General features: G+C 32.7%; 1 protein-coding gene across 2 annotated transcripts in view; it reads right to left on the reverse strand.

Annotated features, from left to right (window-relative positions):
• LOC111507868 (capon-like protein) overlaps nucleotides 1-16,006 on the reverse strand; it is a 212,815-nt gene that overhangs the window by 18,185 nt on the left and 178,624 nt on the right. For both annotated transcript variants that reach the window (XM_074171896.1, XM_074171895.1), the window contains one exon: nucleotides 10,307-10,458. In XM_074171896.1, the coding sequence (XP_074027997.1) occupies nucleotides 10,307-10,458 (152 nt within the window). The remainder of the gene's footprint in view (nucleotides 1-10,306; nucleotides 10,459-16,006) is intronic.

Consider the following 16,006-nt stretch of genomic DNA (forward strand, 5'->3'; position numbering starts at 1 on the left):
ACGATAGCGTTCAGTCTGCATCTTGAACCATCGACTCACACATCGGCCGATTGACTGAGTGAACAAAGCACCCATGTCGAACCGCCTGTCTGCCGAACGACCTACCTACTCTTAATATTTCCTGCTTTCGAAAGATCCAATCATTTCTACTGGGGAACAGGACTGCATAAGATAGTTCGTAGTTGAGAGCTGGAGACAAAGAGTTGGAGGTTTTTATAACTGTAAAAATGCACAATTCTGAAAACCGTCCTCGACGCCTACTTCTTCATGATGTAGGGAAAATTGGTTGTTTGGCACAAATTATTTTTATCGAGTTTTCCTTAAATAAATATATGTGATATGAATGTATTCATTTTTTGAAGAGCTTCTCAAATGATTTGAAAATTTCTGACTGATAAGAGACGAAGAGAATTGGTTCTCCTATTAAAACTAATTTTTATCGGCTCAATAGAGTGTTGGAGAACTGTTGATGAATTCCCCTTCGTAGCATCAAATATCTGAACTTGTTAATCAAAATCTCGCACAAACTTTTATCCAATTCCCAGTTAATCAGAACTCCGATAAAAAGCTTTCAACTGACGTGCTTCAGTTCATTAAGAACTCATTCGAAAGCTGTCCGAAATCTGATAAAAAAACATTCTTGAGATAAAATGATATTTTTCCACAATCTACTTCTTAATAAGAGCTTCGAAAGTTAATGGATGTGACAAATGTAATCACTGGACGGAGTGGAAATTGTAATGACCTGGTTGAAAAGTTTAATTTATTATACCTGTAACAATAAAAGAGGAAATTTATAAAAAATTATTGTTGACTGTTGAGTGAGTTAAAAAACCATATATAATACTAGAAGTTTTTGTTTCGGACACATTCCAATCTGAACCCGATTCACGTAGGCGTGAATCGGGTTCAATACATAATTTGAATTGCAAATTATGTATTGAGACGGACGTTCTTTGAAATATATTGTCTCATGAGAGAAGTGTGTGTTGGTTCATAAAAGATCATAATTTTAACAACGACCGTTTCAACGCATACCTTACATCGCATTGAATTTCACGACCGTGTGCATCGGATCTTAGATTTCCCTTTAACATTTGTTTATTTTTCCATTGTGTTTTAAATAGTTTTATTTATTTATGTCTCAAAGAAATATTAGTTGTGATCTTTTCCATTCGAAAATATCTAAATTAGTCATTTATATACAGTATGCAGTATTTAATCTTATTGAAAATCACAGAGATAGGCATCCATATTTCTTACGCAAGTACTTTTATAGCAGTTCACAACTATCGTTGCCTCATTATCATTGAGTGAAGCTACTTTCGGGTTGAAGATGGAGCAGAACTAGAACGGTGACACTTCTAAAGTGAAAAACTCAGAATAAGATAACCTATAACCCTCTCGAGATGGGTAAGGTCGCAGATGTCACATGAAACTAGATTGGGTATTAGAAATTCTCCAAATCTAGTCCTCAGGTTATAATATATAATATATCAAAATCTTCATTTACACCCAGTTAAAAAAACAGCTGAATAGACAGATCGCTTCAAGAAATTTATTATAAAGTTTTTGTTAATGAAATTATGTTATTATACTCTTATGAAGGAGATTTTTTTAATTCAAATAATTTATTCACATACAGATACATATAACAGATGAGTTGTCTAATAGCAATACGGTGAATGAATGGTGATTCAACTCACGAGGTGGAATTCCACCTGTTAGTGAGCATTGACATAACATAATAATAATAGTAATAGTTCAGTCTTGTGAAAATGTAAATGTGAATTTTATACATTAGAGTTTCAGACATATTAAGTATATATACAAACATACATGTAGAGAGAACAAAACACAGTATGTAATACACAAATTATATACACACACATATGAAGCAGAAATATATATAAAAAAAAAAAACTGGTAGATTCAATAGCAAGGTCAATGGTATGAGAGATACATAATAATCTATTAACAAAACGTATTGGATGTAAACATTGTGAGGTCATACATTTTCAATAATATTCCTTATTTTTTACGAGGTGTATTCAGTAACAAAATTTTCAATTTAACTTTGAATTTATGGAAAATTGATTCATTTTGTATATCCTGTGGTAGTGACTTGTGAACCTTCAGGCCCTAAATAATTGGAGTTTTTCTATCCTATTGTTTTTTTCTTAAATGGTATCATGATATTCTAATTGTTTTTTGTATTATAATTGTGATAATTGTGATTATATTATTATAATTGTGAACAAATTAGATTTGTTCTTGTATTGTACAATAGTTGATCTCATGTAGTATAGCATTCTAGGGTCAAAAATTCCAGAGTCTCTATATAATAGATTCGAGGAACCGTTTTTGGATTACTTCAACTTACTGAGGTGAGTTTTGGAAACTGAACCCCAGGCAACTATGCCATAATTTATATGGGATTCTATCAAGCTCTTATAGAGTATAATTCTTTGTTTTATATTCAAAATATCAATGAATTTTTTGAATTTGTGAAGAATACATCGTAATTTTTTTATTATGTATCCAATTTGGTGGTCCCATCTGAGGTGACAGTCTATTATTATACCTAAGTATTTAATTTTTTTCTCACGGCTTGTTCAGATACTACAAGTTCGTAATTTGGTGAGTTAACATCGAAACTACCAAAAGTTAAGTAAAAACTTTCTTTAAAATTGATTGATATTAGCCTCTAGTCAAACCTTTTTTTATTTTTATGCATATCTGAAGATGAAGATTATTCCAATAAAAATTATCTAATTATTTGTGAGAAATTATGACATCTTCATAAAATGCTATGAGGCTGGGAGCACGAAAATCGCGAGCGATGGCGACAGTCGTGCTGAAGTAGAGTTATGAACAAAATGTCACGTCATCGTAACACAAGATCACATCGAAGAGAACTATTGGAGCCAAGTTTACTAATGAGCACGTAGTTATCATTACCTAGAGATGGTGTTCATTCAATAAATGAAGAAAGAAGTAATCTTGGCGAATCTAACCTTTATTACGAGGTGAGGTAAACATTTTTACTGTCCCATAGCTGGTTTTGACAAAATACACGGGATAAATTCTTCATTATCAATTTCCATCTGATATTGGTATTCTAATATTTTTCTAAACTACTGTAATCGCGAGCGACTTAATCACACTAGTTTGTTCTTGTCGCTTCCGCGGTGCGTCGCTCTGTTTCCGCCCGTGCATCGCTCGATCGCTACGCCTCGCCACCGCTCGTTTCGTGCGCGTCACCTATACTGTAGATGTTGTTGTATGCATCGCCACCGTTCCGTCGTCGCATCGCTCCGCCATCACTCGGCCGTCGCCATTTTCGTGCCAGTAGCCTGACATTTTGGGTAATTTATCAGTAACGTTTCCACAAATGAAAACGAGCATATAGCCTCTACTTATGTCAGTCATATTTTGTACAAGTAGCCGTCAATGAATTTTTAGTGAATATTTCTACCACTCATGCTGGTGTTATTCATGAACGACAATCCTGTTCTCGAAGTTATTATGCAACAATTTCTTTAGAAATAACATAATTTCTATATACTACACTTATCTCATCTTTCAACTCAGATTATCAAATCATCTGTTTGCCAGCGGATAATTCTGCAGACAAAAAATGCACATCTTACAAAAAATAAAATCTAGATTGATTCATTCTAAAGATGGGTGATATTTTTCTTGATTCGTTAAGAATAATAAAGATTTAGAAAAATATCTCTAATATCTCAATATTAGCAGGAGAAAATGGACGAAGAAAAGACTTTTTTAATGAAAAACTACTCGAATATGTCGAATGAAATATTTTTCAGTTCTTCGTCCATTTTGAATTCGGAAAATTCGCTGAGGAACAAAATGAAAATATATCACAGTACACATGTTAACCATGGTTATAAAACAATTTTCACACCTATATAAGTACGAAGATTGTTCTGCTATCATGGGTACCTAGTGTTACTTTTCCATCAAGTAACAGGTCTGTGTATTGATGAAGTATATTAATGAAAACTTCGAATCCTCCATCAATAATTAGAGAAAGAAGTAAATTTCAAAAATTATACCTCACGATTTGATCTCCACAAACTTCATTTGGAAAAATATCATCACAACATGTTTCGCTAGCACAGTAGCTTTTTCAAGTGTATGAATGAAGAAGTGACTTATCAGCAAAGAACATCCCTGTAGTGAAATTTTGCTGTATCTGTTGAAATCTTGTGAATTGTTTTCTCAAGCATAACAATTGAAATAATATATCTAAGCTCTTCCTTCGGAGATGAAGAGATCACCCATTGAATTCCTGAAGTTGGTTCAGAACTTGTGCGAACATTCACGTGGATTTGTAATTTCCCAGATAATACAACCCGGAATTAATTATCAATTATGTCAGAATTATCCCGCCTATAATTCTGGAACTTCCGACATTACTGGTCTTGTAACCCGTGTTCTAATTGGAAATGACGGTAATGGGAATAAGAGGGGAACTAACTCTTGGAAGATATCTTAAACCCCGAGAGTTGACGTTGAACTCTTGGATAATGCATTTAAGTTGATATCCTCAGTTCATCAATATGAATAAACCCTAAACTTCATTATATATTAGGTGATATCATCTTGTTCTTTCCTACGAGCTTGATGATAATATATTTTGAAAAAACTCCTTCGAAAACCCGAGGCTCTTCCATCATGTTAAACCGTATATGACGTGCCTGAAAGTCACAAAATAATATGCTAGTAAGACCTATCGAGAATACGACATGTTTGTCTACTTATGAGCTAGTGGCTAACGACCCTATAGTCTAGTTCACAATTCAAAATTCGCGTTTGACAGAGATAAAGCTATCGAAAATATTAGCAATAGCTACTTGGAGTCAGGATGGCGTGTAGAAGAATGTTCTTTAGTCATTCTCCACCCCATTTGGTATTATGAAATTAGGATGGAAAAAGGCTTTTAACTTTTTCTTAATATGTAACTCAAAAACTATCAATACTTGACAAATAGAAATGAGATATTTTGAAAGTAGGGAAACAATGAAAACGTCTAGTACAAACAGAAAAAAGTTTTATCATTCTGTTGTCATGGAAAAATAATGACTTGAAAAAATTGAATTGAAGGGGTTATATTTTTAGGAGTGATTAATTTTTGGGAAATAAAGTTTTTAGCTTTCTCCTACTCCATCTTCATACAAAAAAAGGAAGAGGGAATCTTCCAAAGAAAGGAAGGAAGTGATCAATTTGAAAATAAATAACTCTATACATGGATGTGTAGATCATGCAAAGAAGTAACTTTCAGACACAAACTGAAAGAAAGTCCTCCTGAAACAGCTACTTTTATATAAACATTGAATTACACGAAATAAAAAAATTCTTTCGAAACAAATACATCTATATGAACACTGAATTATACAGAAGATACTTTTCTCTACTCAGTTTGATTTTCAAACATGACAGTGTTCCATGTAAGTGCAATTTGTTACCATTCATTTCAAGTAGAACTCATGTGAATGATATCTGATTTTTATTCCACAACGAATGTTTGAAATACAAACTGAGTTAGAGAAAAGTATCTTCTGTACAATTCAGTGTTCATATAGAAGTATTTGTTTCGAAAGATTTTTTTTCTTTCGTGTAATTCAATGTTTATATGAAAGTAGCTGTTTCAGGAGGACTTTCTTGCAGTTTGTGTCTGAAAGTTACTTCTTTGCATGATCTACACATCCATGTATAAAGTTACTTATTTTCAAATTGATTACTTCTTTCCTTTCTTTGGAAGATTCCCTCATCCTTTTTTTTTGGAGTAGCAGTAGTAGAAAGCCAAAAACTTTCTTGAAAAAATTGTTCGTATTTTTTTATTTATAATTATTTGTTCAAATAAAAGAGAGGATATTTCAGGATAGATTGGTTTCGGAAAGAGAGCTTCTTTCTTTCTACTTCTCGATCGCCTCCATACATTTTTTGTATGAAGATGATGAATGAGTATAAAGTCAGAAAGCTTCTACTCAAAAATGAATTTTTTATTCTACAATAATTTGAATAATCAATAACGGCATTAACATCTCTCAGAGGAATAACAATTTTTTTTTTCATAATCAATAGAATTGTCTATTGATTTGAAAACCCCTTAAAAATTCTGATTATCATTTATTTTTTTAAGAAATGATTGAAGTTTCAGAAATACCTAGACGTATATAATGAATATTTCTTTTTATTTTTCATCATACCTCTTGATATTACACGATACTAGATGGTTGATTTGTTTAGAAACAAATTGATATAAGAGAAAAAACGCGTTAAACACAATAATTCCAGCGCCGTTCTAACATTTCAATACCACATTTGTAGAAGGATTTATCTTTTGCCTCAAAATAAACTCTTCATTCGAGCGCAATTTCCCACCAGTGAGCATTTTTTTGAGGTCTGCGAACAGCCAGTGTCGCTGGGAGCAATTCGAAGTTCAATTCATATAGTTTTTCCATTATTTTTTATTGGTTTGTGACACGGTACGTTGTCTTGATGAAACAAATTTTTGTTGTCTTTGCCATATGCGATCGTTTCTTTGCAATTTTGGCCTTCAAACGCTCCAATAACGTTATATAATATTCGAAGTTGATGTTATTTACCTTCTCAAAATAGTCGATGAATAATACATAACTTTTCCAGCTAATTGACGAGGTTCACCAGTTGCCCTCCATTCAGATGACGATCGTTTCGATTCCGGAGTGAAGTACCTAATGGATCAATGTTTCGTCCATTGTCACATATCGACAAAAAAAATCCGGTTTTTTATGTTTAAACATGACCAAACACTGCTCGGAATCATCAAGACGTTCTTGTTTTTGGTCAACAGTAAGCTCGCGCGGCACCCACTTTGAGCAGAACCTTCTCATAGTCAAATGCTCATGCAATATAAAGCCAACACATGATATATTTACAATGTCAGCTAACTCACGCAACTTCACTTTTAGATCATTCAAAACGATTTTGTGGATTTTTTTCATGTTTTCTGGTGTTACTGTCTTATTTCGACGGCCACTGCGTTCTGCATCATCGCTGTCTACCTACGACCACGTAGAAAAGCTACGTTTCATTGTTATTTCCGAAGAAACGGAGTCCTTAAAATACTTTTCAAGCCATTGCTTCGCTTGAACCATATTTTTTCCCATCAAAAAGCAGTGTGAAACTCAAAACACAGAATTGTTTTGAACCGTTGTTATGGAATTAACAAAAGTAGTCTCACTCTTAGCGCAATAACTCACAAACTCATGAGTGGAATATCATGAAATTTCAACAGATTCGTTTAAAAGATTAGTTTCAACTGAAAAAACGGTGAATACAAGACTAGCGCCATCTATCTTAGGCCCGAGACTTTTCAATCCATTGATGATTAACTGTTATAGCAATTTATTTATAGAATTTTATTTTTTGATTTTTAGTATTTTTCATGAACAACAACGTTGTTCGATGATAAAATGTCTGACAAATTCTCTATCATAGATGTGTTTCAATAAATCAACTCGTGTTTTCTTTTTCACATGATATTTCAGTTTTTATTGTATCGATGTTTATATATAATTGAACTTTCGATGAATTATGATTCATGATGATTAATGAGTTATAGAAGTTTCAATCTGAGAGTTTAGCTGGTTATCAAAATCATATTTTTTTTATTTCTGAATAAACAATAGCGGTACTTTGAAATAAACGCTTCAGTCATTACAAAATATTTGAAGTGAAATCATAGCAAAATATAAAAATGTGAAGCGAATAAAAACGAAAATATATAAAACGCGACACGAGTTAGATGATTATATTTTGAAACATTTATGTATAATTGAAACTATATGGGATATGGATATAATTGAATAATACTTTGGCAGACATTTCAACACTTAATAAATTTGTCCCAGAACTGCATTACATTTTTTTCATTATTCAATGTATCAACAATTGAAAAATGAAAATTGTATATATAAGAGTTCAAAAGTTACATGAATTGGTTCCTCAACAAATCGAGTTGTCGTTATCGTGATATATTGATAAGTATTGTGAAAAATTAAAAAAATTGAATATGGCTATTTCTGAAATTTAAATTACTTTCGAAACGAAACGAAAAGGAAATAAAATAATGGATTTGTTTTAACAAAGTTTTAATTAGACAAGTTGATCTATCTGGGACCTGCTGTAGTAGTTAGTCCAGTTAAAATAGACAAAAAAGTACTGATTATAAATTTTTTAGCTCTTTTAAATGGACTAACTACTACAGCAGGTCCCGGAAAGTAGAGTAATTCATTGATGACACATTTCCAAAAATTCGTTTGGTCAAAGACAATATACCAGCTGACCAGCAAAGTATCGCTAGCAGACATCAGTGCCTTGTTTGCTCACTGTTTATCTTGACGTATTTCTAGTGGGACGGTATTTTTATGAACAAACGGAAATTTCTCTACGGGAAAATTGGTGGAATGTCTCGTAGAGCGAGCATGAAAACATATTGTTGACCGCGTTTCATTGATGACACATCCATGGTATAACAGCACAGTAAAAAGTAACTAACACATTTTTGATATATCCGAATTCCCGCAACCCATCAGGATCCCGATTCACAATTGAACGGGAAATCCAAGGAATCATCGCATTCTTAGATGTACTAGTAAAGATGGAATATTGGGTCATAAAGTGTTTGGGAAATCAACGCATACAGTCAGATATCCGAATGAGAAATCTAACCCCAGCCGCGACAAAAGAGATAAGAGTTTCTTCGGGAAACTCAGTGGCAAAATGATCCAGAAAAGAGAATGTCAAGGCAACTCCAAATGGGCATGTCATTGAAAAAACTTCTCTGCAAAATGTAGGTAATCGACATCATCATGAGAAGTACAATGTGAAATCGATTTTTTCGCTAATTTCGGATCTTTACCTCCCAAAACTCAAGAACTCAAGAGAAATTATCACTTGGCACATACCGATAAATCACCAGTAGCAAAACATACATTAGAAAAGGTACCCACGTTATCGCATTCGAAAAGATACAATACCTCGTTCAAACACAGAATTACTATCCAAGACATTATAGGGAGGCGATAGAAATTCAGAAACACAGGAATAATCACAACCGAATAGAAGTAGGAATCACCATTATTGAAATCTGATTACGTTAACCCAATTGCTCTCGAATCAGGTGATCCAATTCAACCAAAAGTAATAAAACCAATTGAAACCATCCGAAAACCAGAACCTATTCTGTAGATTCAACCAGAACACTTTGTCTGTTGCCTAATCGCATTTGATAATGTCTACCACAAATGATAGTGTCTGAAAAATAATTTTCCATATCGGTTTACAACTGCAAGGTGCTTAGATAACCTTATCGATCCGTTATCATATTCTTTTATTTGGAAGCTGAACTAAATTACGAGTGGAACAGATATTAGATATTTCAACTACTTTCCATGACCCTTTCTTTGAAATAAAAAAGAAACCTGATTTTACTTCATTTCTGAAATGATTTTGAATCCATGTGATGAAATATGCCGATATTTGATGGAAATCCATGATGTATTCAAGTGAGATTGTGCTTGTTAGATTTAGAATGTATGTTTTTATCATTCCCTCTGTATGTATATAAATTTTCTACTTAGTTTATGTGATATCTGATAATATTTTCAGTTGAATCAAGTTTATTAGTGAGAAGATTTTTGATTTAGAGTTGTCGAATCAAAAAAATGTATAAACATCAGTAAGACTTTATTTGAGTATAAAATCATACCCATCCCATATTCAAAAGTGCGATTTTCTCCAAACAGTTCACAGAACACAACATGTGTTTCACTTCTCCAGTCGTGTTTATACTCACTGGAGAATGTACAAACCTAAAGTGTAGTGATACACGTGTTTCAGTTTTGTGAACTAGTCAGTGGAAATCTAACAAAAAAGTGTAACTTGAATGAAACTTGAATTCTTTGATTGCAAAGTTACATTATGTTGTATGCAACTGACCAATTAGTTGGATAGGATAGGATAGGATAGGTAATGACTATCTGTGACAACATGATTCAATGATATTTGATCTGAGAGATCATTCACGTTCATGTCCTGAAGTAGTTTTTCACGATTCTATTCCATTTCAGGCGATGTAAGATATAGCTCTACTTTTCAAACCAATTTTTTCAAAAAATTCATCGAAATCTGACTCTCTCAATATAAAAGAACAACCTCACATTACCTATTCATTGATAGGTTTATTCAAGTGAAATTATTTATACTGAGTGAACTGTATACATTGGCTTACCAGTGGAGCCTTTTTGGGGTTATTATTTGGTGGGGGCGGCAGTATATCTAGTTGAGGAGGTGGCCTATTATTCTTAACAGTTTCTACGTCCTTCAGGCTGCAGTCATCCGGAGGCAATGACATTCTGTCACTAGCACCTTCCGACATTATATCTGGAATAAAATAAAATCGTGTTTAGCACAAAATAATAACCAAACAGCAACGATCGAAATGTCATTTCGAGAGTGGAAAAAATCACACGTACATAAAAACTAGTGAGGAATCACACGACAATCGATAATTATTTTTCACGGAACAACTTGTTAGCAGTACGTTGAGGATGTTTGAGCTCCACAAGAACAATACGTAGGTACATCTTAAGCATCCCTTGTTCAGGTATTTCTTGTATTGGCATAGATATGTGGATGACGTTTTGGTGTGTTCTACAGGTACTAAGAGACAATTGGATATTTACCAAAATTCATGATAACATTGAATTCACTATTGTAGTAAAAGCAGACAATTCAAAGTTAATCAATTTCTTGGACTTGACAATTAGTTGAAAAAACAACAAACATGATTTTTCAATTTATCACAAACCTTCCCATACGGATTGAACTATTCATTACGATTCTACCCATCCGTACCAACACAAAATGGCATCTTATAATAGCATGATTCATATATAAATCAATATTCTTTTTCCAATAGATGATTTCAATTAAGAACTCAACAAGGACATTCCAGTAAACAACGGATTTAAAACGAAATTATTAAAAAAAATAATTTCCAAAAGAGTCTTCGCAAAAGCAGTTCGGGAGGTTTTTTCTGCTGACGAGTAAGATAATCAAATCAAAATATGAAACTTCAATATATTTTTAACAAACAACAGAAGAAGTGGCTTCATTTTTGAATAAACAAGATATTGAAATTGCCTATAGAACAAGTGATCCTTTGGGAAACCTAGTTAAAAATGATAAAGACGAAATATCCAAATTCGAAAAATCAGGAATTTATAAATTATCATGTGGCACTTGTCCTAAGGTGTATATTGGTCAAACTGGCAGAAAATTTAGCATTCGCATACAAGAACATCATATGACCTATGTGAATGAGGAAACAAGTTCAACATATTCAAATCATATTTTAGAAGAAAATCATACATTTAACGAAGATTTTGAAATTTCACACATAGAAAAAAAAAAGGTTTAGAGCTCAATTATTTGAAATCAATTATCAAACTTAAACATTCAAATATTTTACCGAATGACCAATTGAATTTTGATAGATCACCATTACTGAAATGGTTTTCTTAGAAATCGACATTGTATTATTTATGTAGGCTTGATATAATAAATAGGCTTTAGGTAATCATAATTTGAGGATGTACCTACCTTAGGAATGAAAGTTGAGTAGATGCTTTGGGTAATTGTGATGGAAGAAATACCTATGTAGGTATCTCTCACTTGATGAGTGGAGTATATAAAAATGGAGTATATAGAATTAACTTGCAGTATGTCATTCACTACGAGAAAGCTAATGTGATAGCGAAACATGTAAAGTGATATATGTGATATATTTTTGAAAATGAAGTTCCTGAAAATAGAATCATGAGATGTAGTTTATGGAAAAACATTGCTATGGAAAAAATTCAATATCAACGATTTGATACAGAAAATTACAATAAAAATTAATGAAAATATCCAATGGAGTGATATCAAATAGCCAGAGCAAAAAAGAATGATTGCTCTGAGATGAGATAAGAGCTTGGCGGGACGAAGCAGCTCTGTCTGGTGTTGAATCACGAATGTGTTATTTTTCGTCTCTGGCTTGAACTAGCTGATTTAATCCAGTCATTTTAGAGGGTTTGCCTAGAAAAGTGGACATACCCAGCTGTGAATTTGTATTAACTTTGTATTTTGGCATCATAAAAATATTCTCTCAAAATTCACATATGATTCGACGGTCAAAAGTCAAAAAAAACGACTTTTTGCACGTTTGAAGAAATAAATTCTCTACAACTTTTGTTTCAAACATTTTTCCATACGTTGAATCGTTTTTGAGATAGAGGGTTGTACCGATCGAAATAAGTTCATTTGAGGTTTATAAATTATTACTTAATAAATAATTATGAATAATTTTCATTTTTTATTAACAAATACATTATATTTGAATATTTTTTTCCTTAATTATTCATTTTCAAATAAGTATCACTTCATTTAATAACACTTACCTGCCCGTGTAGTTATGAATTTGTAGAGGAAAACATATATATTACATTATAATTTAAATCTAATCTACAGTAATTATTCTTCAATAAATAAAAATGAATAGACGAGAAAAAAATTTTAAATGATATTTTTATTAAAACATCTCATTTGATACATTCGTGAATGTCAAAATTAAAAAAACAGATAAAATAATTACAAGAATAATGAGTTTTGATTTCAATTTTCTATTCTTCATCGTCGTCGTCTTCTCGAAGCTGTAAATATTCAAGGGCGTTATCATCTTCATTGTCATCTTCACCCAGATTCGTTTCCAATTCTTCCATGATTTCTGGATCAAAGGACCTATCTTCCTTAACATCGATCTCTAATGCTACAGAATTGAGACAAGCTTGCCCTTTACACTGGCCACAAGCTGAAGAGCATTGCAACCCCGCTTTCCTTCGTCCACATCTTAAACCACAACCACTTTTGCAGTTACAGAATATCGTATTGAATAACTCATCTGGAGCAGGTGGTAAAATGGTCATGATAGGTTCTAGCAATCCGTTACGCATAATCCAACCCCATTCCTGGGGTTCCAAATCATGTCCTAAACAAGTTTGAACTTGGTAATGAACACGATTAAAATGTTGGTGAGCTGCTCCACTTGTTGGTGAGATATTTGATAACTGCACAGGTTTATTGAGCTTTGTTAGCTCGACATATTGTGCATAACGAAGATGATCGATAGTATCTACAGACTTTCGAGCATTATAAACAGCTAATAAAGTTTGCAATCCACTATCAAATGATCTTTGAACCGGGCAGTTTTCTTCTTCAAATGCTGCGGCAAGTTCATCCAAATTAGAAAGTTTCTCGAATGTTCTTGAAAACGTTTTTTTTACCCTTTTTCAAAGAGCGCAGAAGTCGTATCACAGCCGCTTAAAGCGTGACGAAACAAAATATGTTTTTTAGAACTTGAATATTTGTCGAAACTCATAGAGGAGTATATTTCCGTTTTCACAGTTGCTTTGCCAACTTTTTCAAAGAAAATTTCTTGTTCAAGAGATAGTGTACGCTCAATTACAATTACAAGTAAATCAATATCTTTACCGACTATAATTGCTGTTCTTTGACGTTTAGATTATTCAATAGCTGTCTCAATAATGGGAACAACCGCATCATCTCTGGCCTGTTTAGTGTTGATGTATTTGTTGATGAAAAATGAAAATTATTTATAATTATTTATTAAGTAATAATTTATAAACCTTGTATGAGCTGATTTCGATTGGGACAACCAGTTGATTTCAAATAATATTTATTCTGCGCTCGCGCTGCCCATCGGAAACGAGATATTGGTATTATATCCAGAAATAAGGCATTGTTCAAGAAAGGCAATATTTTCGAAATCAGTATCTATGAGTCTATTTTGAACTCAATATCACAGTGAATACTTATTCAATTTGATCAAAAACCAGCACTCCAGTAAGTGCACTTTTGCCAACGTAACACAAGTCGAATGATTTCATCACCATAAAAACTGGGTGCCGGAATTCGATAAAGTCGAGAAAGACCGTTTTTGCCTGGTCCTGATTGGCGAAGATTCTACCGGTGAGAAAGTTAGTGAAGTGCTTGAAAAGATGGCAGTCGGTTGGCGAAAGATCTGGGAAGTATGGTGGGTGAGGCAGAATTTCGACACTCAATTGTTTCAATTTTCAGACGATGATTTGTGAAACGTGCGGATGGGCGTTGTCGTGGAGCAGGATTGGACCTCTACTGTTGACCAGTGCCGGCTGCTGCTGATGTTATTTTCGGTACATCTCGTCGATTTTCTCATGATAGAACTCTCCTGTGATAGTTTGGCCAGGTTGCAGAAAGTTATAATGAATCACATCAGCCGCTGACCATGGTCTATGTATGGTGGAATTCTGTCATTGGTGAGTGCCTAGGTGGCTCATCTGTGAACAATCATCGTCCTGAACGTTCCCTGTGATTGTAAAGGATCTACTTTTCATCACCGGTGACGATCATTTCGGTTGCGCAAAACCGAAGAACAACAGACTTTGGAACGTGACAATTTCTGTCAATCGTTCAAACCGTGGGGCACCCACTTTTTGAACTCTTCCCCTTTCCAATATGTTTGAACCTTCAAAAACCGCATGAGAGTTGACGCCTAGTTCCTCCGCTGTCCCACGCAACGTTTGTTGTGAGTCAGCGCCAGTGAAATAGGGATGTAGTAAGTGGTAGTCTAATCAAGTTCAGAAACATGGAAAATGGAGATAAAGGTCCTAAAAATATGAGCGATAGCTCATTCGATTCGGAATCACCTCTAGAAAAAGGTTTTTGAAGGATTTTGGTGCAGGTAAAAAATTGCAATTGTTATTAACAAAATAAGAAAAAAAAATGGTATTTAGTTTTTCGTTAATAACTCAAAAAATATTAATATTTGAGAAATTTTGAAAAAAAACTCGTTAAAGAGAAGAAAGTTTTCGATAAAAAAGTTCCAACTCCCGAAACTATCTCCATTATTTATAATTTTAATTCAACGTTGGAAATAGGGTTCCGCGCGGCTGTTGCGGCATGCGCGCGCTGCCGCTAAAGAGAGTTTATCAAAAGAAATAATAAAACATAAAATGATATTTTTAAAATTTGAAAAAAACCGAGTATTTTCTTAACATCTCTTGATCGAGTCCCGTACAAAAAAAAGTTTTATCACCATTTTTCGAAAAGTTATTCAATTGTTAACTAACAAATTTTTTCCCAATCTCCGTTGGCATAAATAATGGGATAAAAGGTATAAATAGTTGGTCTATAAATTTTAAACTTCATGGAGCCTTTTTGATATATATATTCCATACGATCCTTCGATAAAAGTTCACAAAAATTCATTGATTTGTTAATTATGATTTTTTATAACTATTGCAAAATTAAATATCTAAAAATTGTTGATATTTTTTTTTAATTGATATTAAGCTGTTTGTTTTCACATTGAACAATGGCAGTTATTAACATAGGATGTGAATTTTTTACGTAATTTGTTTATTGAATTGTTTGAAACAAATAGAGAAATCCAATATTTTTGAAAAATTTTTTGTGCTATTTTGTTGTCTAGAGATGATTATAAATAAAAAAAATTCCTAATTTCAATTTTTAGTTGTTTAAAATCGATTTTTTTATATCTCGAATGTTTAAATAATTATATAAGAAATAATTTTGCTTTTAAAAATCATAATTCACACTTTTAAATAGTATGGCAGAAAAATATATATTTCATTTATCATTTAATTCTTCATTAGTTTAAAAATTTGTTATAAACAAATATTGACCAACGTTACATTTTTTTCTGAAGCAAAAAAAATTATAAAAACAGCTATATATGAAAAAGTGCCATAAAAAAATTATATGATTAATTAAATCATAAAATTGAAATATATTGAAAAAAAAATTGTATCTATATATAGCTGTTTTTATAATTTTTTTCTGCTTCAGAAAAAAAATATAAAGTTGGTCA

This window comes from Leptinotarsa decemlineata, unplaced genomic scaffold (genome assembly GCF_025532065.1).
Source record: "Leptinotarsa decemlineata unplaced genomic scaffold, Ldec_3_MD MMD2_tig00000035_RagTag_RagTag, whole genome shotgun sequence".
NCBI lineage: Eukaryota > Metazoa > Arthropoda > Insecta > Coleoptera > Chrysomelidae > Leptinotarsa > Leptinotarsa decemlineata.